Source organism: Sinohyriopsis cumingii, chromosome 9 (assembly GCF_028554795.1).
Source record: "Sinohyriopsis cumingii isolate HCF-2022 chromosome 9, ASM2855479v2, whole genome shotgun sequence".
Classification (NCBI taxonomy): domain Eukaryota; kingdom Metazoa; phylum Mollusca; class Bivalvia; order Unionida; family Unionidae; genus Sinohyriopsis; species Sinohyriopsis cumingii.
Window position 1 is genome coordinate 93,296,529 of NC_142969.1, and position 25,996 is coordinate 93,322,524.

A 25,996-nucleotide genomic window follows, 5' to 3' on the forward strand; every position below is an offset into this window, starting at 1 on the left:
CCCAGGGGCATCAATCATCCCCCACTTCTTGGCCTGGGGCATCAGTCATCCCCTGCTTCTTGGCCTGGGGCATCAATCATACCCCACTTCTTAGCCTGGGGCATCAATCATCCCCCACTTCTTAGCCAGGGACATCAATCATCCCTGACTTTTTGGCTGTGGAGAGTATATCAAATATAACTTTTGTATAGGCTAAATACAACAAAATGGCCTAGATATACACACATTATCACTCTAGGAAAAATAACTTTTTCAATTTCTTATAGGAATCAGATTTAATGAAAAGGTCTAGAGATAAATGGCATATTTTAAACTGGACTGCCTTGAGAATTTTGTGGTAAAATTTATGTAAGAATCATGTTAAAATAAAAAATAAAAAGACATCTGCTTACCCCTCTGAATATTTGGTCCATTAGTTTGTCCACATCCTTTATTTTTCCATCTTTGTCCAAGTGTTGTGACCACTGCTGGGATGTCAGAGGGCTCTCTCTCTCAACCTCAGGTCTTGGTGGTAATTTTGTCTGGAATATTTTTGTTTCGAAATAGCTAAAAGTTGATAAGCACACCAATTTATAGAACGAAAAGTAATCCAAACTGTACAGGTTTGTATAAATTGCTGCCAGCCTGCCAGTCCGATGCCAGCTAATTTTACATTGGACTTGGGCAAAAAATGAGTAGCCAGACCATCTGACCATTTGTATTTGTAGGTATACTGAATAAATTTAATTTACAAATTGGATATTTTATGATATTAAAACCAAGTGAAAAATAAATAACACTCATGAATCTGGATCAGCTGAGAAGATAAATAACCCACATGTAATCTGCATTCAATAGATGCTTGTATCTCCATGTAGTCTGCATTCAACAGATGCTTGTATTTCCATGTAGTCTGCATTCAATAGACGCTTGTATCTCCATAAAAAACTCTTCTGCATCTGAGCAGACTGAAAACACATGCTACTTCTAATTCCAACATCAGTGTGGCAAGGTAACTGGATGCCCAAAGGCAACAAAAATGCCCACAGCCACTATTCAAAAGACACACAACATTATCAAACTAAAACAATGCTTTAAAAATAGTTAAAGAATTCGCTTAGAACTAGGATCTCTGTTAAGACTATGACAATGTTGTTAACTGTTCAGCTGTATTCTGCTGGTGTGGATGTATGTGATCCAGTTCCAACAATCCACTGCTGAAACACATTTTTCTGCAAATCTAATTTATGGGCAGCTGTAATTTGGATGCCATTGGAGGCTGGATCAAGTTCTGATAGTTTCAATCTGGATGCTGTGGCTGACATAAGACTATTTTCATTTAGGACCAACCAGACCACTAGATGAATGTGTGTGTAAAGTTCATGGCATTTCCAAAACAGTTTAGGAGTTGTAGTGGTAAGAAATGTGTGCTAATGGATGGATGACAACAGACCATCACACAAGTTCTTCTATGACCAGTAGAGTTAACACAGTACAGTGGAATAAAATATTGCTGTTGGATGGGTTTCTAAAGTTTAGTTTTCACAAAGAAAAAAAATGTTTTTTTATAATGAATTAGTTTGAAAGGAAACCAGTCAATCATGGAAGGATAATACTAATACTAAAGCTTAATTAGTTTGAAAGGAAGCCAGTCAATCATGGAAGGATAACACTACTACTAAAGCTGCTGAAAAACTGCAACTGAAAATGACAGACTTTCTAGTACATTCAATAATTATATATACCAAATTTCTCTCTTTTGTCACAACTTGTTATAGCTCCTTTAAATGTTTTTAAATTAATTTTCACAAATATATGGCTGCCATGTTAATTTTGGGTTAATATGTCCAGCAAGAGCCATCAGAATATCAAGATCTGTGGGTCATGGGCAAAGATGGCAACTGGTAACTGGATACTCGGGTATCTGCCCGATGACAATAACCCGGATAATAAAATAAGCCATAGGGTACCCGTTTACCATATACAAGTTTTCTGCTAGTGCTTGTTAAGGCAGCACTTTGTTTTCAGGCTGACAATCCTTTTTGACTGAGCTACAAATACACCTACTTTTTCACTGCTTAGAAGAGGTAGGACTCTTCCAGTAAATAACTGACCATAGCTGTTTTCCCATGTGACAACCCTCTGATGCTTGCCCAAGTGTGGTACAGTGGCAAGCAACAAAGGGTGGTTATTTGATCTAACCTCACAAATGACACATGTTATGTAGCAACTTTTAGTAGATTTCACAAACGGTATGAACAAAGCGTTACTTACAAAGCTCAATCTCTAAATTAAGCATCTGCATATGACAGTGAAGCCAAGAAAAAGGAGTCAGACAATATTTATGATGATTAGACCACCATGATTTACTAGCCAACAATGGAGGATTACAGAATAACATCAGACAATGAAGATGAATTTCTTGGACTTTGTGGCAGATGATATTATGTATTGATATTTATTGGATACTGTGAATTTTAAAATATGTGGACTTAATTATAGGGTTGTACACATTTAATACAATTTCCCTTTGATCAGGTAGCTGGTTAACCGATCATTAGGACTGATGGGTACCCAGTAAATGTTTTCTAAAATTTTGACAGCTTTAGCCAGGGGTGTTAAAGTTAGACTGCAAGACATTCAAGTCAAGCTATACAAAAGACTTCACTTTATTAAACTATCTTGACTTGACTATACCATACATACATGTTTTTGTTTTCCTGCTGTGTCCTTTACCTTGAAGCAGGAGGAAAGGATATGCTGTGACACTGTCAGGCCATGACGTATAATTGTTCAAGTTTTATTAAAATATCTTAACTGGATCTTTAAAAGGTTATGCTTCAGACAAGGATACAAGTCAGAGTTACATATTTCTGTTGACACAACCTTGTTAATGAAATGGGCATGGCTATGGTATATGACAAACTGTCTACTAATGATACATACTTGGGTGAAGAGAGGGCTCTGGTACATGATGAACTGTCTAGTAATGATACATACTTGGGTGAAGAGATGGCTATGGTACTTGATGACCTATCTAGTAATGATACATACTTGGGTGAAGAGATGGCTATGGCATATGACAAACTGTCTACTAATAATACATACTTGGGTGAAGAGATGGCTCTGGTACATGATGACCTGTCTAGTAATGATACATACTTGGGTGAAGAGATGGCTATGGTACATGATGACCTGTCTAGTAATGATACATACATGGGTGAAGAGATGGCTATGATACATGATGACCTGTCTAGTAACGATACATACTTTAGTGAACATTCATGAAACAGTTATAAAGTTATGGTCCAGATAAGCAAATATTAAAGGACAGATAGTGGTACAGACATGCACAGACTGCCGAAACACAATATGCCAGAGTTGAGACAGGTGCTTGAAAAAAGGAGTTAAAGAAAAGCAGATCACAAATTTAGTAGTTAACCTGTTTCACTAAACAGATTAGACCAGTAGTCACCCAAGTATTTCCTGCAAAAGCTGTTAAATGATCAAAGATAAACTGATTTTTTTTATACCTTGGTAACAACTTCAAATCCTGGCTCATCATGGGTGCTGACTTCCACACCAGAGAGATCGTCCTGTAAAAGCTCTGCCATTTCTTCATGTGGACGAGTCACTGGTGTGTCATTACTGAGGAGTGCCTCCCGCAGGAAGTTTGTCACACGTGAAAAACCGCCCAATGTTGTAGTGTATGGATCCCTCACAAACTTCTGTTGACAAACAAACCATTCTAATGTTTAACTTGATGTAATTGTATCCCATCTAGCTCTAAGCAAATCTGTAAGTTGTAAGATAATTTACAGAAGTAGTTTGGCTCATTGGTTGACTAGTGTTAGCACATATTTGCTATATCATGCAGAGGAATTATAAGCAAGTGCCTTTCCCCAAGGATACAACAAGAAATTCTTAGAAATTTATGTAAAATCAAGCCACTTACCTGGCCAAAATCAAACCACTCACCTGGCCCTACCTTCAGTATACAATTCTGAAACTGATGGCACAATCTGCACCTACAAAACTATCACTGGTCCAGGTTTCATATGTTTAGTCTTAAGAGTGTAGTAGTGGCACATTACACATTTATGTACATAACATCCATTTATATGGATTGATGGACTGACTCAAAATATACCCACACTTCTCTGACAGCATGGAGTAAACAATTTCTGAGGATTGTTGTTGTTGTTGTGGGGTTTAACACCATTTTTCAGCACATGATAGGCTATGTATGGCGTCCAGTATTAATGGTGGAAGAAGAACCCGGGAAAACCACGGGAAGAACCACCGACCCACGAGAAGCTACTGGCAAGCTTTCTCACATACCCACATTGGCTGAATCCTAGACTCAAACTTTCATGGACAGAGGTGAGATGGCAGTGATCCGTAACAGAGACCACTCAGCCACCCCAATTTCTGAGGATTAATGGTGTAGACAAAATTACAGTCACTAGAGTATACTGTGAATTAAATCTGATGTGATGTCTAGTTGGGCAAACACCACAATAAATACACAGCCTTTGAATAAGCAAAATAGAAACAAGTGAGGTTTCTTTTCTTGAATGTTATGATATGAATTATACATGTTAAGTTCACTTTACATCATGTCCCAAAGTTTCCATGTGTAACATCTATAACAATCCAGTATACATTTTACAGTATTAAGATTCTGATTCACAGTTATACCTGTAGCTACCCATGGGAAAAGCCGAACTAGCCTTGATGTTCATGTGACCTGAATGCAAGTTCACCATTCATACTTGGTTCTTGAATGAATACCAAGCACCTAATACCATTATTATTATTATTATTATTATTATTATTATTATTATTATTAATATTATTTCAGGCATCTGGCATAATTTCCTATTAAACTGATCCAATTTATAGATTAATCATTCATAAATTCTGGTGGGAATGGGTTTTTAATAAATTCTTTCAAGCCTTTCCTCTATTTTTTATGTAGTACATTTTTGATTATATATAAGGAGGTAGAAGCTCAGTATACTGCAGCTAGAATTCGATGTCTCAGAAGTCACAGACGTAGGTATAATATTAAAGTGTGAACCCAATGACTAATATGTCACCTTTGTGATTTATTTTGTTAAATCTGAAACACTTTTCCCATCATCCATTTGCTATCAAAGATGCTTAAGTTTTCATCCTAAGTTCTGTGACATAGTACTCCTTTAAAAACCTTGAACTAAAAGAATATCTTATATGAAACAGTGACTGTTGGTCCATTACCTGTTCTTGGATTAGAAAGAGTAACCAAATAAATAAATGCCTGTTAACATTTGCATCTCAAACAATGATGGATATTAAAGACCTGGTGTGTATACTGCGGCTATGTATTCATCTTTCACAGACAAACAATGCAATCTGTGCATAAGGATTTATGCAGATTTTTCCATACTGTTATCATATTTCAGTTGGAGTTTTTGTTCTCGTTCACTTACAATAATTACAATCAACTTAACAGATCATGAAAGTTAATTTTTTGCATTATAAACAGTATATATAAAGAACTTAACCATCATCTTGATCCCAAATTATTGACTTACAAGAGCTATTATAGAAATTGCTATATGTCAAAACTTTGATAAATAAAGCAAATCTGGGAGTAAATCCGTTCTCTTAAATTTTTCTGATGAATACATTTACTATGGTTACCAGTGACTCCTATCCACTAGATGAGCAGGCTATAAGAATGATGATTTACCTTAAGTATATATCCCAACAAATTCGTGGCTTTATTTAGTTCTTTAAAAAAAAAATTAAGAGATTAGACAGTTTAAATTTACAGTGACAGACTGACTTGAGTGCAGTCGATATAAGATAATGCATTTAATAGAAATTTATTTATTACATAAAATTCCACAAACACATTGTTGTGAATGAGGTGGTATAGGAGTCTACACTGTTTAGTTAGCATATGGTAGAGATAGATCTATTCAAGATAACATATATTCATTATTACTTGTAAAAGCAGAAAGAACAAACTTCCAGAATAAAATTACTTGGGGATTCACTTAATTTGACCCAGCGAAGACTCCATAAATCTGTGCAGAACCCTGTATCAAGTGCAGTGCAGAGAGCAAGCAGATGTATACTTGGTGTCAGCACTGTCTCAGCAAATGATGAGAACAGAATATGATTACTCTTATTTAGTATTACCATTTCAAATGTATCATTTGGTCTGTGTCATTTGGACTATGTCATTTAGTCTGTGTCATTTGGACTGTGTTGTTTGGATTGCATCATTTGGAATGTGTCATTCGGTCTGTCATTTGGACTGTGTTGTTTGAATTACATCATTTGGTCTGTACCATTTGGAACATGTCATTTGGATTGCATCATCTGGTCTATCATTTGGATTGTGTCGTTTGAATTTCATCATTTGGTCTGTACCATTTGGAACATGTCATTTAATCTGTACCATTTGGACTGTCATTTTGGTCTTTACCATTTGGACTGTGTCATTTGGTTGAGTTTTCTCTTTTTTCTTAACACTGATCATGATGTAATGCAAATAATATTGTTTTGTAAACACACCACCGGATAGGATGAAATCAAAGTTGGTAAAACTATTTGATATAAATATTTTTAGTCAAATCTGCCCAAACTGTCACCTTTACTCAGTGGTCACCTGCTCACAATGGCCATTCTTATTTCCCTTCTGCAAATTTATAACTAAAAGTCATGTATGTAATGGTCACCTGCCTTCTGTGAGTAGCAGCCAGGTTTTTCCTAACTAAACAGTGCTTTCTCCCTGCCTTAAGTGGCCAATGTTATTTATCTACAGCAGTGACCACTCAGTCTTTTGATTCATAAGAAAAGCATTACTTAGATACAGGAATATCATGTGAATTGATGTACAAAGATTTCTTATCTTGATTTACTCACTGTACTCCAGTCACACTGACAGTGTAACTCAAAGGTGTCACTATGTAAAGCAAGACAGTGTTTATCATGAAGCTAGAGGTTCGAAGCAATTCATTTGCTGGATGGTGGGAATAGGTAATTGTGTCATTGTAGCAGAAATCAATCTCATTTTTTGTGCCAGTGTGACAGGTAGAGTTGTATTCGAGTATTATCATCCATCTGCCTCTGAATCAAAGCTATCTCTGAAGAACAAAGTTTGTTTTTAAGATGAGATACAAGTTACATCCCCTTTTACCAGGGTCAGAGGTAATTTCATATTCAAAACTTGTCTGTAAAAGCAGGTGAAATTTCAGTTCAAGGGTTAAAAAAGAGCTACATACGGCTTTGTCTGATTTGCTTTTCATCACAGGCTTCTCATGTACACTGGCTGTCTTAATCTGTGCATGATCAGCAAATAACTGATATTGTTTTTAAAAAATGAATAAGCTAGAATTAGTGTAGATTTTAAGTCCTGTGATGATTTCGTTTCTAGGATAATATTATTATTATTATTAACATGATATTCAGTACAAAACTAATTCTGAAAGGTGAATCTGTATAGAGGTGACCTGTGTGCAGCAGACAGTTTTGCATATTCCCATGAATGGCAGCTAGTGACAATTTAGACTATATACATATATATCTATTATTTGATTATTTTTTTTTTTTTACAATGATGCTAAATTTCGTTTGGCCTGAGAGGTAATATGTTCACTATGCTATGTCAAGGTAATCCTCAGTGAGGATCTATTATTATATCAGATGAGTGATGATATGTTCATTTTCCTATGGCAAGGAAATTTTTAGTGAGGATCCATTATACAAGATCTGTGTTAACATGCTAACTTTGCACTTCTATAGTTTCTGTTTTCAGCTCACGTAAAGACAAGTTTACACCCAGTCAAATTTGTGTTTTCCTACAGGTTATTCAACTTTAGTCACTTAAGAATGACACTGTGAGCATCTAAGCTGTCCATGTTACATATCTAAGAATTTGCAAAATCAATATAAAATAAATCACAACAGTATGAGGATGTTCAATGCAAAGTGGGTAACATTTTCCAGATGTTACCACAAATATCACACTTCAGTAATACAAGCAATGCAACTACTATGCAAGCCTTGTGAACTGTAAAATGCAGGACAGCTGTGCTCCAGGTAGCAAAGAGAGTTATTCATTCTCCTCAAATACGAACATGACTATCATATAATATTTTTGGCAAATGGCAAATGCCTAGCACGAATGTTACACTTTATTTTTGTCACCAATTCTTAACTATTAATCTTGTCAGTATTGTATCCAACACAGGAACACTCCACCATTGACCAGATGAACTGAATTCCCTTTTATCTTTTTAGCACATGGCATTTTTGTATGCATAGGCGCAGAGGAACATTGATGGATGTTAATGTAAATGTCATTGAGACATACCTCTTTTGTCAAAAATGATTTTGTGCTGAAGGCTTCTCGTTTTGCCTGTATTAAGCGCCATTACAAGAGCTTGGTCTTTTTTTCAGCTGCATGTGACTGTGGAGCACTCTCTCCCATTGCACGCAAATCAATATCCTTCTGGCATAATTTGCATTTTGCAAAGCTCTCCGAGAAAGATCTCATAATCCAAACTTTACATTTTTCTTCATCGAGCCACTGAAGTTGAAATTGGCAGCCAGCCATGTCAAAGAGAATGATTCAAATTTAAATCACTACTACATGTGGGCTTTGTACAATTTGAAGTTCAAATGTATGACTGCACAGTGGCCAGCTGTGGAAAAATTTCCATTCTGGACAAACTTTGCGAGAGATTGTTTTTTGTTTTTGTTTTTTCTCTTTTCTTTTTATTTAATTCTGTACAACGAAAACTGTTTATTAATTCCATTTGGTTTCAAGAAAATAAAGACTTTTCAAGGTACCCAGACAATATTTTGTTGTTATTGTTGTTGTTGTAGGTTTAACGCCATTTTTCAGCACACGATAGGCTATACATGGCGGCCAGTATTAATGGTGGAGGAAGAGCCCGGGAAAACCCCAGAAAGAACCACCGACCCACGAGAAGCTACTGGCAAGCTTTCTCACATACCCACATAGGTTGAATCCGGGACTCGAACCCACGCAGACAGAGGTGAGATGGCAATGATCCGTAACGGAGTGCGCTTTAGACCACTCGGCCACTCGGGGTCCCGACAATATTTTGTATTGTCAAGGTGTTTTTCAAGGCCTTGAAGAAACAATTTATTTTTCAAGGTCCCCTAGAGACCCTGCATTGAAGTAAGACTGCATGTTCAAAAAATAAACACTGGTTTTATATCATGTTACCAAATAAGTTAAATTGTTAGGAATAATATGTTTCATCATTAAACTAAATTAATTAAAGTTTTAAAGACTAAAACCTGTATACATATCAGCATTTGTGTAAGGCGACTGCCATGAAATCTTGGGCAAAAATTAAGATTGCTCAGAAAACATCTGGAAATCTTTGCTTTGAACAATATGACTGGGAGAGTGATGGATTGCTCACCTAGAAGCAATTTAAGGAGCTCAATGGCATGCAAGAGCATTCATGCTCCTCAAAACACAAGCCCTGACTATGTATGTTCAACTCTTTTGAATGTATGTATTATAATTTAAAAGCACATCAGCACAAAAAAGACTCATCAGTGCCTAATAAAAGTTAAGAGTCCCTCAAAGGAACTGATGCTCTACTGGCCAAAAAGATTTTCCAAGTATTCAAGATATAACCATTTCTTCATATTAACTGCTGAGTGTTGAAAGTATCTCTAATATTCTTCAGCAATAATAAACTTTCAAATTAGATATTGGATGTCAGATTGGCAGCATTTTAATTTTGGATCACACAGACATCATTAAAATTTTTTGGTAAAAATCCTATGTCAACATGACCATCCATTCAGGGGCAGTAAAAACAACAAGACCTTCAAGATGGTCATCATGACAGCCATATTGGAATTATGGTTGACACCATTTTCATTTTGGATCAACTAGGTATCTTTAAGTTCACTGGGGAAAACTTCTTTTTGATAAGGCCATCAATTTGGGATGGATGGATGTAAAAATATTTTTCGAGATGACCACCATAAAGAGAGTCTGTTGACATCTTTTTCACTGAGGAATAGACACTGTAAGAACTCTTCTACGACCAGTAGATCTGCTGAACTGTACAAAATCTAAAGGAAACATTTGCAGTAAATTGGTTGAATAATTACTATATTTTAAACAAACAAAATACTTACTGCTATGTAATCAACCTGAGAATCAGAGAAGAGATTAAGTTCATCAAAGGATTTGGACAGAGCATCAGGGTCATGGTCCTGTATAATGAACAATCGGTTGTCATATCGGGACCTGGAAAACAAATTGTAATGTTAATTATTTCATACATGTCAACCCAACCCCAAGAGGTATAAGTATTATTATTGCTATTATAAGTGGCAAAATGTGTACTTTGTGCATACAAGTGTAATCTACATATTACCAGATCTGCCAACCGCGACAAGTCCATCTTAGTAAGGCAGCTATTTCTTTTCTGTAAGATTGACCAGCTTTCAGTAAGGTGTAACAGAATATCAATAACTGCTACTGTAAACCTGGAAAACGTTAATTAAAAGTTTGTAAAGTACGCGTAGACTTTATTTACCACTAGTACAGTTGCACAAACTCTAGGTCTAAACCCTATGCAACTCAATCGCTTGTTGCTATCTCTCAACTTCACATAATTCTTGGAAATTCTTTTTCATTTCACATGATGACAGCAATCATATCTCCCACCACAAGACATACTCAAATTGGCACGTGATGTGCAATGAATGTAATTTGTCCTTTCCAGCTTTATTCACAAAAATCTGAATACTCATTTTTATTATTCTGTGTTGATTATTAACACTTTGTTAGAAGCTTGTTTTCCCTTTAGTCTTAAACATGCATCGCTTTCTGGATGCCATATAAAAAAATTCTATAATCAACAGCTTGATCATGCAGACACTTTGCATGAACAAACAGGAGCAGTCTAAAGCGTCTGGGGTGCTGTGGCAAAGTTAGTCTGGTTCCCAAATTTCAATAATTATGAGATGAACCCAGATCCAAATAAAACACAGATGAACCAATTATCCGGATTTTTCGGCAACAATCATTTTTCCGCAGTTTTTGCTAGTATGCTGTAAGTCCGTATTTTAAGGGCAATTTTTTTAAGACTTATGGCAAAATTATAAGAGTTGGCAGGTCTGTATTACATGCAAGAATTACAGCACATGTGAAAAAGATACATTTTTACTATTAACCTGGTTCTGAGCTGGTCAAAATTATTGTCACAATGGGATAAATCCATATGGATTAGAACCAGAATACAAACACAATATGTACTGAAAAACCGTTTATATGCAGCTTCAACTAGTCTATGTCTAACTTTTCCTGAATGACCATGAACTGGAATTCTGCAATGATCATGGGCAGGTGCTCAGAGTGCTGTATTATGTTATTCTCATATTCTTCTTTTAAAGTTTGTAAAGTGGTATTGTTCTGTCACTTTTTCTGATATGAAATGTTTTAGTTTTAAAAGATCCAACTACTCTAACATTTTCAGTCACATAACATCCACAACTCGCACCGTAAAGCATCTCACTTAACATCTCGCGCATTTTCTTCAAAATTATAGACTGGTTCAATGACTAACTCATCAATAAAATGAATTTGTTTGGCAAGTTCACTTTCGAAGAAACTCATTCATTTTCTTGGAAATGGGTCAGTTGCTATAAGTAGCAAATAAGGAAGTACACTTATGCTATTCTTATACAACAGTCACCTTTTTAAGAATATTCTAAAATTTATATGACTTTAATTAATGAGATAACAATAAAAATAACAAAAACAACTTTTTATTGCTTTATTTTTATTTTATTTTTTAATGTAGCAAAGAAGCATAATCCATATACAGTCTAGCAGAGAACACAATTTGGTGAAAAAAGTGTGATGGTTGGCATGTATGTCTTTTGCGTGATTTCATTTAAAGCAAGTCTGATGATCATTTACCATGACTTGTGACAGGCATCATTCACAGCAAGTCTGATGACCATTTACCAGGACTTATGACAGGCATCATTCGCAGCAAGTCTGATGACCATTTACCAGGACTTATGACAGGCAACATTCAAAGCAAGTCTGATGACCATTTACCATGACTTATGGCAGGCATCATTCGCAGCAAGTCTGATGACCATTTACCATGACAGGCATCATTTGCAGCAAGTCTGATGACAATTTACCATGACTTATGACAGGCATCATTCACAGCAAGTTTTATGATTATTTACCATGACTTATGACAGGCATCATTCGCAGCAAGTCTGATGACCATTTACCATGAGTTATGAAATACATCGTTCATGGCAAGTCTGATGATCATTTACCATAGACTTATGACAGGCATCATTCACAGCAAGTCTGATGACCATTTACCAGGACTTATGACAGGCATCATTCGCAGCAAGTCTGATGACCATTTACCATGACTTATGACAGGCATCATTCACAGCAAGTTTGATGATTATTTACCATGACTTATGACAGGCATCATTCACAGCAAGTCTGATGACCATTTACCATGACTTATGACATGCATCATTCAAGGCAAGTTTGATGATCATTTACCATGACTTATGAAACTCATCATTCATGGCACATCTGATGACCATTTACCAAGACAGTGATAAAATGCTGAAACCATATATTTAAAAAAAAAATCAAATAAGAATTATTCTGAGAAATTCATATGCATGAAACTAAAAATCCATTAGAGAAATAGAATTCAAGGATAGAGAGAATCCTAATTTCCTTACCTCCTGATATGAACAAATTTCTCCAGCTCTTTAAGAAGTGCTTTACTTCCACCACTATGAAAATGAAGTGCTGGAAATGTGGAGCCATCTTTCAGAATGAAGATAATATATGCCCATCCATGGTTTGGGGCATTTCTCTTGAAACTCTTCAGGTCCAGTATGTCAAAGTTTACATTATATTTTTTCCATTCAGCCTTACTGCCTGCTTTCATACCTAAAAGAACAGATGTTACTAATTACAAAAAACAAAGACATCATACAATTCTTACCATTTTTTGTATCCTGGCAACAAAACTGTCTACACATTCAACTAACTGAATGTTTTCTATCTTTCAGTATATCTTTGCCATAAATAAATAACTATTTTCTTAACTCCCTGGTTTAATTTGCCCGAATATCGTAGTCTTAATTTTTTTAAAAACAATTTTGCAGTAGCCCATAAACATCAAGTTTTAGCAAAATACCCTATATATATATATATATATATATATATATATATATATATATATATATATATATATATATATATATATATATATATATACTTGCATATAAGGCAAGTCCAACTGCAAAATGGAAAGACTTTAATCTGCCATTTCATAATGCATTGACACATTAGGATCTCTACTGTTTGTTCTACTGATTACTCCAAAGAAAATGCATAGACCTTAATCTTACAGTGCAAGAAAATACTTAATATAAGCTGGGATACAAATGTTTTGGCCACATGATAAGCAAGTCTTTAATTTACAGATAAACAATTTCAATTAAATTATCTCAGATGCACACATGAACACCACTGTAAAGTTTATCTTGAATCTTCAAGCAGAGATATTTCAACCGTATGTTCTTTGTACACTAGTTTTGATTTTCCAAAACAAATACAAGATATAATCATGCACAAAAAGTAGACTCTAGACCAAAAGACAGTCGTGAATAATTATTATTAGTTTACCATGTTATTCTGTAAAAATTATAATTCATCTGAAACAGCATATGCAGTCTCAGGCACTAATTTTTATTAGTAAAAATGAAAAAGACTATCTGAGAATACTTGCTTGCTGTCTACAAATTAACACGAATGACATGGTTCATAATCTGCTACCCCCCACATTTCATGCTAATTATCTTGGCCTAGCAGTATGTTTAGCATTTACTATACATTCCAAATGTGTTCCACATATATAATGAAGTACTTGACTCATCATCTCATAACCACTTTTATGTTAAGTTTCTACTTTGAAATGTATCGTGTCTACTATGGTCAATTTCAAATCTACACTACCGGTGTGTCACAAGGTGAAATATGTTACAATGAATTCTTATTGTTGGTTATTGCTTGTTCCGATCCAGGTTACACCATAACCAGCAGTCAGAAATTAATGTAGCTTATTCTTTGTGTGATAAACGGGAAGTACCGGCAAAGCAACAAAGAGACTTCACACAGAAGTCATTAACTGATAAGTACAGTACTTAAACAAATATGCTCTCTGAGTGTGGGATTGCATGACTCATGCAAAATTTGTGCGGATCATATGTTAAAAAACCATGTATCCATATCAGGGTTAAGATAAATTGAATAAATATGGGCAAAAAAGTGAAATTAAGAAGTAAAGATATTTATTTGAATACCTGTTGGCACAAGCAGATTATGGCACTGATGGACTAAAACCCTAATACAGCACTGTGGAACAGATAAGAAATCTGGCATTGTATTCAGTAAGCTACTGATTTAACAAAATAAGTTTATGTAAGTGAAAAAAAATCCAATTTTGGAGCAGATGTATCCAAAAGAATCTTTGAGTTCAGGAAAACTGTACATAACATACACGAAGATCAGTTTCCCATCATCTTCAAGCTGACAAAGCTAGCTATGTGTATGCCCCTACAGATAGAAGCACAGAATAATATTCATACATGATAAGGAGCAGAGTATGCTCAGAAATAATTAACAGATTAATGCTTATACAACTAGATGTGACATCCTTTAAATATGTTGATCTCAGTAGAGCTCTAAGAATGTGTAGCAGGAAGAAAGAGAGACAGATATAAAATTTTAGGTAAATATTTAACTATGGCTGTTTCTTCCTCCTCCTCCTATTTTTTCTTTGACAAAGGGGGAGAACTCCTTAAAATAAACTCCTGGCAGCATCTCTTCATAAATTGTCAATGGGGAAAAATATGCAATTTCTATTTTTATGCAGAGATGTTTAACCAGTGAATGAAGGTGCCTATGGAATAAATAAATTAGCACAGAATCAGCAATGGGTCAGATTTCAAATCACTCAAGTTTATCTCCTTTTGCAAGTTAAATAATAGAATAGTACTGGGTGTTGCCAATAGTTTTCCATCTTCACTAACATATACAAGTACCTGTTGCCACAGCAGTCTTTTGCATCTGCAGGAAGTACAATGTGACAGATTCTGTAGATATTCATCCTCAATCCCATGACTGGATTTGTACTAGATGAGATTTTCTTTGCAGGAGGAAATTGCATTATTTCTTCAGTTTTTAAAATAATATCATAATGTCTTCCAAATATGAGACATGAAGTTGGTAATAAGATGTTTTCAAGGCATTTATGTAGTACAAAACAATGGGAGTGGTGGCTAAAGTGAGTTAAACAGAGCCACCATTAAATTGTTTAATAAAACACATATATATATAAAAATTATATATAAGAAATACAAACAGAATGTCAACATACATAAAAGGGCACCACCTACCGTCTAAAGATGGAAAGATGACAAAGTTCATATGTAATGTATTGCAGGCCGTGTATCATGAATTGCATCGATATGCAGCACAGGTGTATCAGTTCACCCATAGCGTATATCCTTATATACAATGTACAAGCTACTCCTATGGGTGCTTAGACAGGTCTTTCTTCACGTCATGTACTTGCAGGTTTTGCTGTTAGTTCTTGATCTGCTGATGCATAATGCAACAGCAAATACGAGTCTATATTTGCAGTTGGGTGTACACCGCCAAGTCAGTGAAAGATAAATATATAGCTCTACTAACTACAAAATTGAAGAGCTAACTTACATGGATCGGAGTCTCTATCTGGCTGGTAACCTACTGAGCTGATAACAGCCCAGTCTTGTTCAGAGTGCCCATCAAGGGAGACAACCTCTTCTGCCTTCCACTCTAAGAAGGTTCCATCTGCCTATAGATGCAAGATCATTATACATTAATGTACAATATGAACAGAGAATGAATCAGATTACTCAAGCTAATTTCTGTCTAACCTGAAGAGGCAATGGACACACGGATCACTAAACAGATATAGTTGACACTGACCAAGTATGGCACTGCATTGCTTTTAATGACTGAATTTTCTAGTACAATTCTAGTTTTGTTTTTTCACTTTTTTTGTTGCAAGTGGGTTCTGTTTTTCAGGACACTTCAACAATAATGTATGCACAGTTTCAAATAATTATAGTATAAGTCCATTCAAATGCCTGTTCCTTTAACTTGTAAACTTGTTAATATCACATTGAATATGCTTAAATGTCTTTATAATGAGTAACAAACCATAGTGTCATATCAGTGTTCTGTGTATTATGGTGACTTTGGAGAACAGGATTAACTTCTGATGGGTATGAACAATGCCATCATACTACAGTCTACTGCAGTGGAACCCCACTATAATGCGATAAGTGGGGTCCAAAAAATTGGATTGCATTAATAGCGAGGTCGTGTTAATGCGGGGCTGTACAGTATTTTACTTTTTTCCAGAGAACAATGCATTGGCACATATATGGTTTATTTAAGTCTAATGTATATCATGAATAGGGTAACAACACCATTTACTATCATGCCATCCAATTCATCCATAATGCATGTAATTCCATTGAAAAATTGCACACTGATTTAAAATATTCAATTATTTTGTCACAGATTATTGTGTCTGAATTCAGTGTCTAATATACAGCATGAACAGAATATTAACACCATTTACTTACCATCTGATATACCATCGTGGCATGCAATTAATCCATGATACAAGTAATTCCATTGCAAAAATTGCTAACATATTTAAACTATTCAGTAATTTTGTCACAGATCATTATGTGTCTGAATTCAATGGGAAAAATTAACAGCAAAATTAGGTTAAGATAAAGCACATGTATGATTCATTACATTCTAGGGTCTATGAACGGTAACTGTACAAATTTCATACTGTTAAAATTTTCTTTTATGCATTTCCGTGTACCTTTATCCATTGTAAATTCCAAAATAATTAACACTTGTAAGCCTATTCCTTTTAACGACTACAACAAGAATAATTAAACTATGCATGGTTTCAGTGTGCATATTAATTTTACTTCAGATTTTGTGAATATCGAAAGAAATGTGTGAAAAATACTTCTATAAAGATTTTTGAGCTGAACGCATGTACAATTTCATACCCTTTTAATTTTCAGCTAATAAAGTGGACATTATTTACTGGTCAGTTGACTGTGTCTAATAACACCGCCAAGCCCAGCAAACATGTTGGTGGCTTTCATTTTTTGATGTTTATTAAAAATTGTGAGAATCTTTCATCAACCACCGCATTGTCTGCTGCTTGGCTGTGTATGCAGTTGAAGAAGAAACACATCAGCCAATGTTTGAGCAACGATTGTATACAGAATTAATTGAAGAAAATCACAAATACTACTTACTGGCTTTACTCATGGATCAGTAATAAATAACATTTCTGATAATGTTTATTTTGGCATAGCACTTCAAGAACCTGGCAAAACTGTTAAATTTCAGAAGCCATGCCACAATCATATTATAATCAAATTCATATGTGAACCCTCTTCCCCCAAATGATAATAAACATTTTACACACCATTTCTCATACTTTAAAAAAATATTTTTCTGGGTATGAGAAAAATACATATACATATATTTAAAATTTCAGGAACCATGCCATGATTGTATTATATCCAAATTCACACATGATCACTTCCCCAAAATGATAATACATTTTTAAAATAAACTATTTCATGTACTTTGAAAGAAATTTTTCTTATATATATATATATATATATATATATATATATATATATATATATATATATATACACACATACGAGGCTCGAAATTAGAGGTAGTCCGCTAGCCCGAGGCTGCAGATTTCCTGTCGGACTAGTAACTTTCATAATGTTAATAGTACGATGGGCTATTAAGTTTTGGTTATCAATAGTCAGCATTTGTTTACGCCATTCTCTAATAAAGACTTAACTTAGCAGATGTTTTGTAGAATCAAAGCAGTGGCCATTGTAAACATAGTCATAAAATATTAGCATGAGAAGATGGAGTCAATTTCTGCCTCGGAAAGGTGCGTTTCTATAACAAGAATCCATCTGATTTTGTGCATTTCACTTAACAGTGCAAATTATGGTCCCTTCATAAACAACGGAAGTTTGGTAATTGATCCTAATTAATCTGATAACGAATTAAATGAAAAAATGACATGCTATCACACTTTATTCACTCGACCACAGTAACAAACTACAAAGCGGTATACTACTACTACTACTACTAATAATAATAATGAGGACTTTGTATAGCGCCTAATCTTTAGAAGCTCTAAGCGCTTTACAATATTAGACAACACCTATAAGATAAGAAACATATTAATATTAGTACAAAAACAAACAACATGAAATTAGAAAAAATTAAAAAATAAAAAAATATGCTGAGAATATTTCAGGTAGGAAACATTATTAGGTCTTTAAGTTTGTTCTTGCAGTCGAAATAAGTGAGTTCTGAGAGCCCTCTTGAATGTGATCACTGTGTCTTTGTGTCAGTGGGCAATTCATTCCACGTTGCTGGGTCCTGGTATGCAAAAGAATGCTGTCCATATGACTTTGTTTTCATAGTGGGAATAATGAGTATACGATTGTCAGAAGAGGCACGTAAGTATCTTGCTGGTGTGTACACATGGGTGAGGTCAGATAGGTATGTTGGACTGGAGTCTGACACTGAAATGTTGCACAGAGAACAAATTCTGTGTTTGATTCTGGATTGAATGGATAGCCAGTGTAGGGTATAGAGCAAAAGAACACGGCAAAAACTATTCAAAGAAATTAGTTTGCAAGTTTATTTGTTTAAGGTTCTTTTTTTTTGTGCTCGCAACTAAGATGCTCCAACAGGCAAAAACAGGAAACTACATATTTTACATTTCCATCGAAATAATTATAAGAATTAGATCAATTTATTATGATCACATTATTGACACATCCTTTCCATACAACTACTTTTTCTATGATGATAAGAATAGTTTTTATATTTTTCCCTTACAAGAATGAGCAAATAATTGAATACATGTGGAGGTATCCAAGCAGAATGCCGTACATTTGTTAGGAATTAAAATCTGTGAGCATGGGCATCTAAGATTTGAGAATTTTCCGCCTTATTATTAATTTCAACAATACACTGAGGGTCGATTAATTTGGAACAATTACCAAACTTATGACTTATGATACCGTAATTGGAGCTTTAAATACAACGCGCCGAGTGTCAGATGGCTTCGCTTGATAGGAATACACCTTTTCCAAGCTGAAACTAACACTATCTTCTGATGCTAATATTTTATAGCAGTGTTTACAACAGCCACTGCTTTGATCATGCAGAACATCCGCTGAAGTTAAGTCTTTGTTAGGGAGAGTCCATTTAATTGTGGGAGGAGGCAAAGACATGTGTTTTGAAACATGTTTCTTGCTCTGACTTTTTTATATAAAGGACAATGTGCCATTCCTTTTCTTGCTTTAAATAATTCACGTCAGCTATACTATAACATCTCGTATTTCAAAACAAATCACAATTCCCTCCTTATAAGACAGGCAAAATGTGGCATTTGATAGAAAGTGTTCAGCCAAAGGGAAAAAAAGCAAAAGTTGAATGAGAATGATGAGGAACAATCCTTATGATAGGGAAAAGCGTAATAGAAAGTTTCATAAGAAATGGACAAAAGACAGGGAATGGCTTAACTATGACGAGGAAAGGAACGTTATGTGGTGTAACTGGTGTATGCAATTCGCAAAAACAAACAGAAAACATCCAGTTTTGTTAGGGATTGTTCGAACTTTAAAACTGAATTGGTAAATGTACATGAAAGCTGTGTGACATTGTTTTGTGAACAGGACTAGTGAAGATTTGGCAGGACTAGTAAATTTCTCAATATACTAATCCTTCTGGCCACAAAGAAATTTGTGTTAAATTCGAGCCCTGTATATATATATATATATACACACACACACACACACGTCAATAGTCTAATGTCATATACACCACTAGTCTAATATGTCATATACACCACTAGACTAATGTCATATACACCACTAGTCTAATATGTCATATACACCACTAGTCTAATATGTCATATATAAAACTAGTCTAATATGTCATATATACCACTAGTCTAATGTCATATACACCTTTAGTCTAATATGTCATATACACCACCAGTCTAGTATGACATATATACCACTAGTCTAATATGTCATATACACCACTAGTCTAATATGTGCAGCTGGTTTGATAGAGATATATCATTCTTAAGAAGTCTTTGAGTTATATCAAAATAAAAGTGGGAATGATGGATGGAAGAAAGAAATGATAAATGGATGAAAACTAAAAACATATTGTATCTGAAAAACTGTGACACAAAATGGTACATCTGGACCACTAGTCTAACATATGTATATCTAAAACAGTTTTGGAGTGTTTACCCTGCAACAAGAGTGTGGATAATGGATAGATACATACATGACATCATTAAAAATGCTGAAACTAATATATGTACCAAGTTTCATTGGGACATCTTGAAGGGTTTTGGAACATATGGACATGCTCTAGAAATGAAAGAGTAAAGGATGGCAAGAGCAAATTTCAGTATACACCACCCACAATACAAAATCAAGGAGTATGTCCTCCATATAGCTTTCATTCATGTGATGTCACTTTGTCTGTTAAAAAAAAAATCATACCTTCTGAAGTAAGTAAACCTTGCCAGGAATATGAGCATCTTTGTCGGATGTGTTCGAGTTGACATTAATATGAATATACACTCCGTCTCTTTCAAACAGCACCTGCAATGGAAACTTGACTGTAAATTAATAGGAAGAATTCAAAGGGCAATTAAAGGTGGGAACAATATCGGCATTTCCATATAATGTATTTACTATTAAGTTACGTGTGGTTACCAATTTTTTTTGTTGCTGTCCCAAACATATTAAAATATTTCAGTGTACAAAAATAAATGGACAAAAAGTCTGAGACCAGATAATGAATACTTATGATATCACGGACAAAAAGTCTGAGACCAGATAATGAATACTTATGATATCACATGAATCTGGGTCAGGATGATGCTTTCAAATTCAGTCAATTTCTGGGGAGCAGTTTATGAAAAGTCAAAGGTTTTCCTATATTTAGCAACAATGGCCATATTGGATAGTGACCATTTGTACTAACTTAGAAGGGTGTCATATCATAATGCTGTCTGCCACATTTAATGTGTGATGTGATTTTGATTTTTAACGTAGCTTTAACAATTTTTCAGTCATATCGCTATGATGTCTGCAATGTGGCAGTTTACAGTGATGTCTAGCACTGGGGCATCATGCAGTAGACATTATCATTATGTCCCACCCAATCACATTATCCCAACAACAGGCCAACCAGTCCTAACACTAACCTCTTAATGCTGAACGCCAAGCAAGGCAGCTGTTAGTATCATTTTTGTATGTCTCTGGTATGACTTGGCCATGGGTTGAACCCATGACCTCCTGCATCCAAAGCAGACGCTCTAACCACTAGGTCACCGAAGCAGTCCAAATTTAGTTCAAACTGAGAAAATGACTATTTTTAAAGAATAATGATGGATCGAAAACAAATGATGCGCAACAGATGAAGGCCATAATATAAATTTGTCTCTTCTTAGAGACAACTGAAAAAATGAAAATACATAAATCACATGAATCTTTTTCATAATTATGCATACTGTCAGAGATCTAATAACAGTATTTAATTTGCAACTGAAAAAATATTGTCAGAGTCCAAATACATGTATTACTACACGTAACAGAATTAGTCAACTGCTCATGGTTTTCAGAGGTTCAGAGTTTACATAAGACTAATATCAAAGTTAATTACATTACTTAGAAATTGATAGCAATGAAAAACACATGAAATAACAATCCATTTTTCTCTATGTTAATTTTAAAACAAATATTATTCTCCACTGAAACATGTTCTTAGATATATGACCTATATAACTAGGTGAAGGTTTTAGACTTATTCACTATGGAGGTGACGTTTCTTTCAAGTTGACATTCAAATCTTTAAAACTCTTCTCTTTAATAAAGTATAGTTTATTTTTCCATTTTTACGATTTAGATTTTACCCAATAGGTAAATAATATAATTATGGACGTTGTTATATTAGAGATAAAAACTGTGTGGTTTTTTAACAATGAAAATATATGTACAAATTTTGGCACTATTTTAGGGGTATTACTTTATTTTATCCAGCTTCTGAAAGCTTTCAGTGAAAATATACTATGAACCTTTTATATAGCCATAAAAGTTACATTTCCAGTGATAATACTTGGTAAACCTTTCATGTATCCCTGTATAGTTACATTTCCAGTGATAATATACTGTAAACCTTTCATGTATCCCATATACATGTAGTTACATTTCCAGTTATAATATACTATCAAACTTTCATGTAGCCACAGCTATAATATATTATAAACCCTTCATATAACCATAATAGTTTCATTTCCAGTTATAATAGTATACTATAAATCTTTCATATAGCCCTAATAGTTACATTTCCAGTCATAATATACAATAAACCTTTTATACAGCCCTAATAGTTATATTTCAAGTGATAATACACAATAAACTTTTCATACAGTCCTAATAGTTAAATTAAATAGTTAAATTTCCAGTAATAATATATTATAAACCTTTTATACAGCCCTAATAGTTACATTTCCAGTGATAATATACTATAAACCTTTCATAGAGCAATAACACTTACATTTCCAGTGATACTATACAATAAATCTTTCATATTTTTCCATAATACAGTGTGACCCCACTATAACATGGTAGTTGGGGTCCATAGAAACTGACTGTGTTATAGACCGAACTGTGTTATAACCAACCAAGTCAGTTAGCTGATGAAAATGATGCATTTTCTTAAACTATGGCAGGTGGAGGGGGTAATAAAAGTGCATGCAAAAATATGTCATTTTGATCAAATGAAGACAAGCTAGTCTGAAAAACACTTGTATATAGACAATTTACATTTGTGTAGTACAATCCATAATGCATTAACACATTAACCCCTGGAGGTTTTTGTCATTTTTGCCTGAAATTCAAGTAGGAAACACATTTTGAAAGCTATTTCTCAATACATCCTAAGACATTAACTTCCAGGTGATTTTCCAATAACCTAATGCCTAGTTGTGTTAGAAACATCATTTTTTATTGGCTATTTGGCTCATGCTTGAGCAGATGGGTAAAAGTTGGAGTTCTTTTTTTTTTTTGCTTAACGGACCCATTATTTTTGTTATGAAACCAATCTTTATTCCAAATGGCCACCTTACAATACTTTTTGCAAAGGTTCATCTGTCTGTTTGGTGTTCATACTGGTCTGCCTTAGATCTGAGACCAAAGTCTAAAATCCGGACACAAAATCTGATTCAAACCACAGGCAAAATTTGGGTAGAAAAAAATAGGGTCCAAAAAATGAGGTTTTTCCCTCTGTATTTTGCAGTGAAACTAGAACTTCCAGATTATTTGGTATCATTGTAGAGCTACATCTGTCCACCTTTCTATAATACCACCCACTTTAGTGTATTATGCATGACCTTGAAGCTACAGAGCTTGGCAGTAGGCTACTACCTCCTGCCATGTTAACTCGTTGCCAGGGGTTAATGTGTTAGGTACTGTACTTGTATATAATAAACCCATAAAGCTGAGCATAGATCACATGTTAAAAACTTCATATATGTCTCACATCCCGTTAGAAATCACAAATAACACATATATATTAAAACAAACAGTAGTCATCGTTTCGATTTATATCTGATTGTCACTTAACAATTCACTACAATTGTTGCAAGTAGCACATGGCTGTAGCTGTTTACATGCTACATTTACATGTACTTAAATTGGATTAGATTTTGGTCAGCTGGAGACAGCTATTATCTTGCCGAGGTTATCTATGGTATGAGACTATTGATAGGGAAATGAAAACTTAAACAAATTAAAAAGTTAACAAACATCTTTGCAAGATACCCCATCTTCAATTAAATTGACTGCGTTTTATGCTGCAGTTGGTAGCTACCATAAGCATACATTTTTACTGCAAAAATTAACCTTTCATGGCAAAATAAATGTGTTCCAGTCACTTTAGTACATGCAACAATGTATCAGATTCCATTGCTTTAATTTAAATTTGGTGCTGACTTCCTTTCATAAAAAATTATTTGTTTTTAGTGAAGAGTGCAGTCAGCTTTCTTTGATAAATTGTGCATGTGTTATTGAAGTTACCGGTAAAGGACAGCATTGGAGGACCAAACAGATGTCTGTTCTTACTGCTGTGGCAACACATCAAATAACTGTAGAACATTTTGAGTGAGACTGATTTTTACTTCTTCATTTGCTTAGTATTTAAACAGAAAGATTGGTGCTTCAAAGGTGATCAGTTTTGTTTGAAGTTTCAGTAAAACTATTTTTTTCTGGGTGCATTTTAAAAACAAGAGGATTTAGCTGTCGTTTGGTCGATTGCATCAGTTACTTTTCCTGCTTTCAAAGTTGGTGAGTGTAGTTAGTTGCGGTTGCACTGATAGACCTACAAGTAGATCTCCGTTTTCGTTTTTTTTATTATTCTCTTTTATTAGTTTTTTTTTTAATAGTTGTTTTTGGTGACATTTCTGGTGGCGGATTGATAATGCCTTTCATGATGTATCAGAATTTTTGTTTAAAAAGGCCAACAGGCGATGAATACACATGTTCTGTTCTGACAGGGATTACTATAGAAAATATGAGTGTTCTGAAAGATAAATACATGTATATGTAATTGCAGGAACCAAGGCATGATCATTTTATATCAGAATTCTCTCTTCCTCCAAAATGATAATAAACTTTCTACATGTTCCATTTCATACCTTTAAGAAAGAAGGAAGAAAAGTACATGTACACCTCTCTCTTGATAACTCACACACAATGGGGTCCACAAACATAGATCGCACTATAAGCGAGGGCGTGAGTTACTGTGGGACCTCCAAAAATTTAAAAAGTCGACTTAAACATAGAGAAAACTCTGTGTGCGTGTGTGTGTGTGTCTGTGCATGTGTTAGGAAACTGGGCTATTTAATGACCGAATCCTTGTTTATAATCATGTCAATAATAATTTTTAATAATGACCTTTTTCCAATGAAGTTGTTTGTTATTTTGTATAAATAGCATTTATTTTCAAACGTCCAACATGTATAAGATCATTTAAACTGGTTTCAACAACCATCATGTGTACGCGAAAACATCTGTGTATTTATGTCACTGCTTTTTGTTTTGTTGATTTGTCTGGTTTCTGGAGTGGTATCTAATATCACACTGCCAAGTCTGGAGTCAATGTAGCTGGGAACTAGAGACTAACTGTTGATACACCACCAAACAAGATTCCTTGTTATTAAAAACTAAAGACATTTATTTCGTGAGACAATCATCTATGTCAAAACACAGATTTTATTTTGTTCACTTAGTACAATATTGATGTCATGATTTCATTGGAAGTTATAGTGAAACTTCTTATCATCCTTGAGGATATCTCTAAGTGCCAGTTCAGGAAGTCTCTAAAACTGGCTTGCCCACAATGGTCAGTATCTGTGAAAACAAACTCTTTATTTTATGAAGTATTCATTTTGCTTGGTTATCTTGCTATCTTTGATCTCAGTTATGAATGAGTCCATTAATTTAAGGTAGTTTATTATACATACACAATAATATTTGTAACAGTGTTCGATTAATCAAATGATGTGAGTTCACCCGACATATGACCGAGGCCACTAGATTTGAAGTATGTGGGATTTGCATGCCTTTTACCTTTTCTTTTATCCCACTTCCTTTATTTGATTCAAAAGACATAATTAATGTGATAATACAAAGAAAACCAACTTTTGATTAAGTGCAACAATACATATACTTCCACAAA

At 34.5% G+C, this 25,996-nt stretch overlaps 1 protein-coding gene across 2 annotated transcripts in view; it reads right to left on the minus strand.

The window, feature by feature from the left end:
* LOC149792259 (TBC1 domain family member 15-like) overlaps positions 1-25,996 on the minus strand; it is a 62,055-nt gene that overhangs the window by 33,551 nt on the left and 2,508 nt on the right. For both annotated transcript variants that reach the window (XM_089970788.1, XM_089970787.1), the window contains exons 2-7: positions 20,755-20,856; positions 15,815-15,935; positions 12,766-12,979; positions 10,168-10,279; positions 3,513-3,707; positions 393-521 (exon numbers count right to left, since the gene is read on the minus strand). In XM_089970788.1, the coding sequence (XP_089826914.1) occupies positions 393-521; positions 3,513-3,707; positions 10,168-10,279; positions 12,766-12,979; positions 15,815-15,935; positions 20,755-20,856 (873 nt within the window). The remainder of the gene's footprint in view (positions 1-392; positions 522-3,512; positions 3,708-10,167; positions 10,280-12,765; positions 12,980-15,814; positions 15,936-20,754; positions 20,857-25,996) is intronic.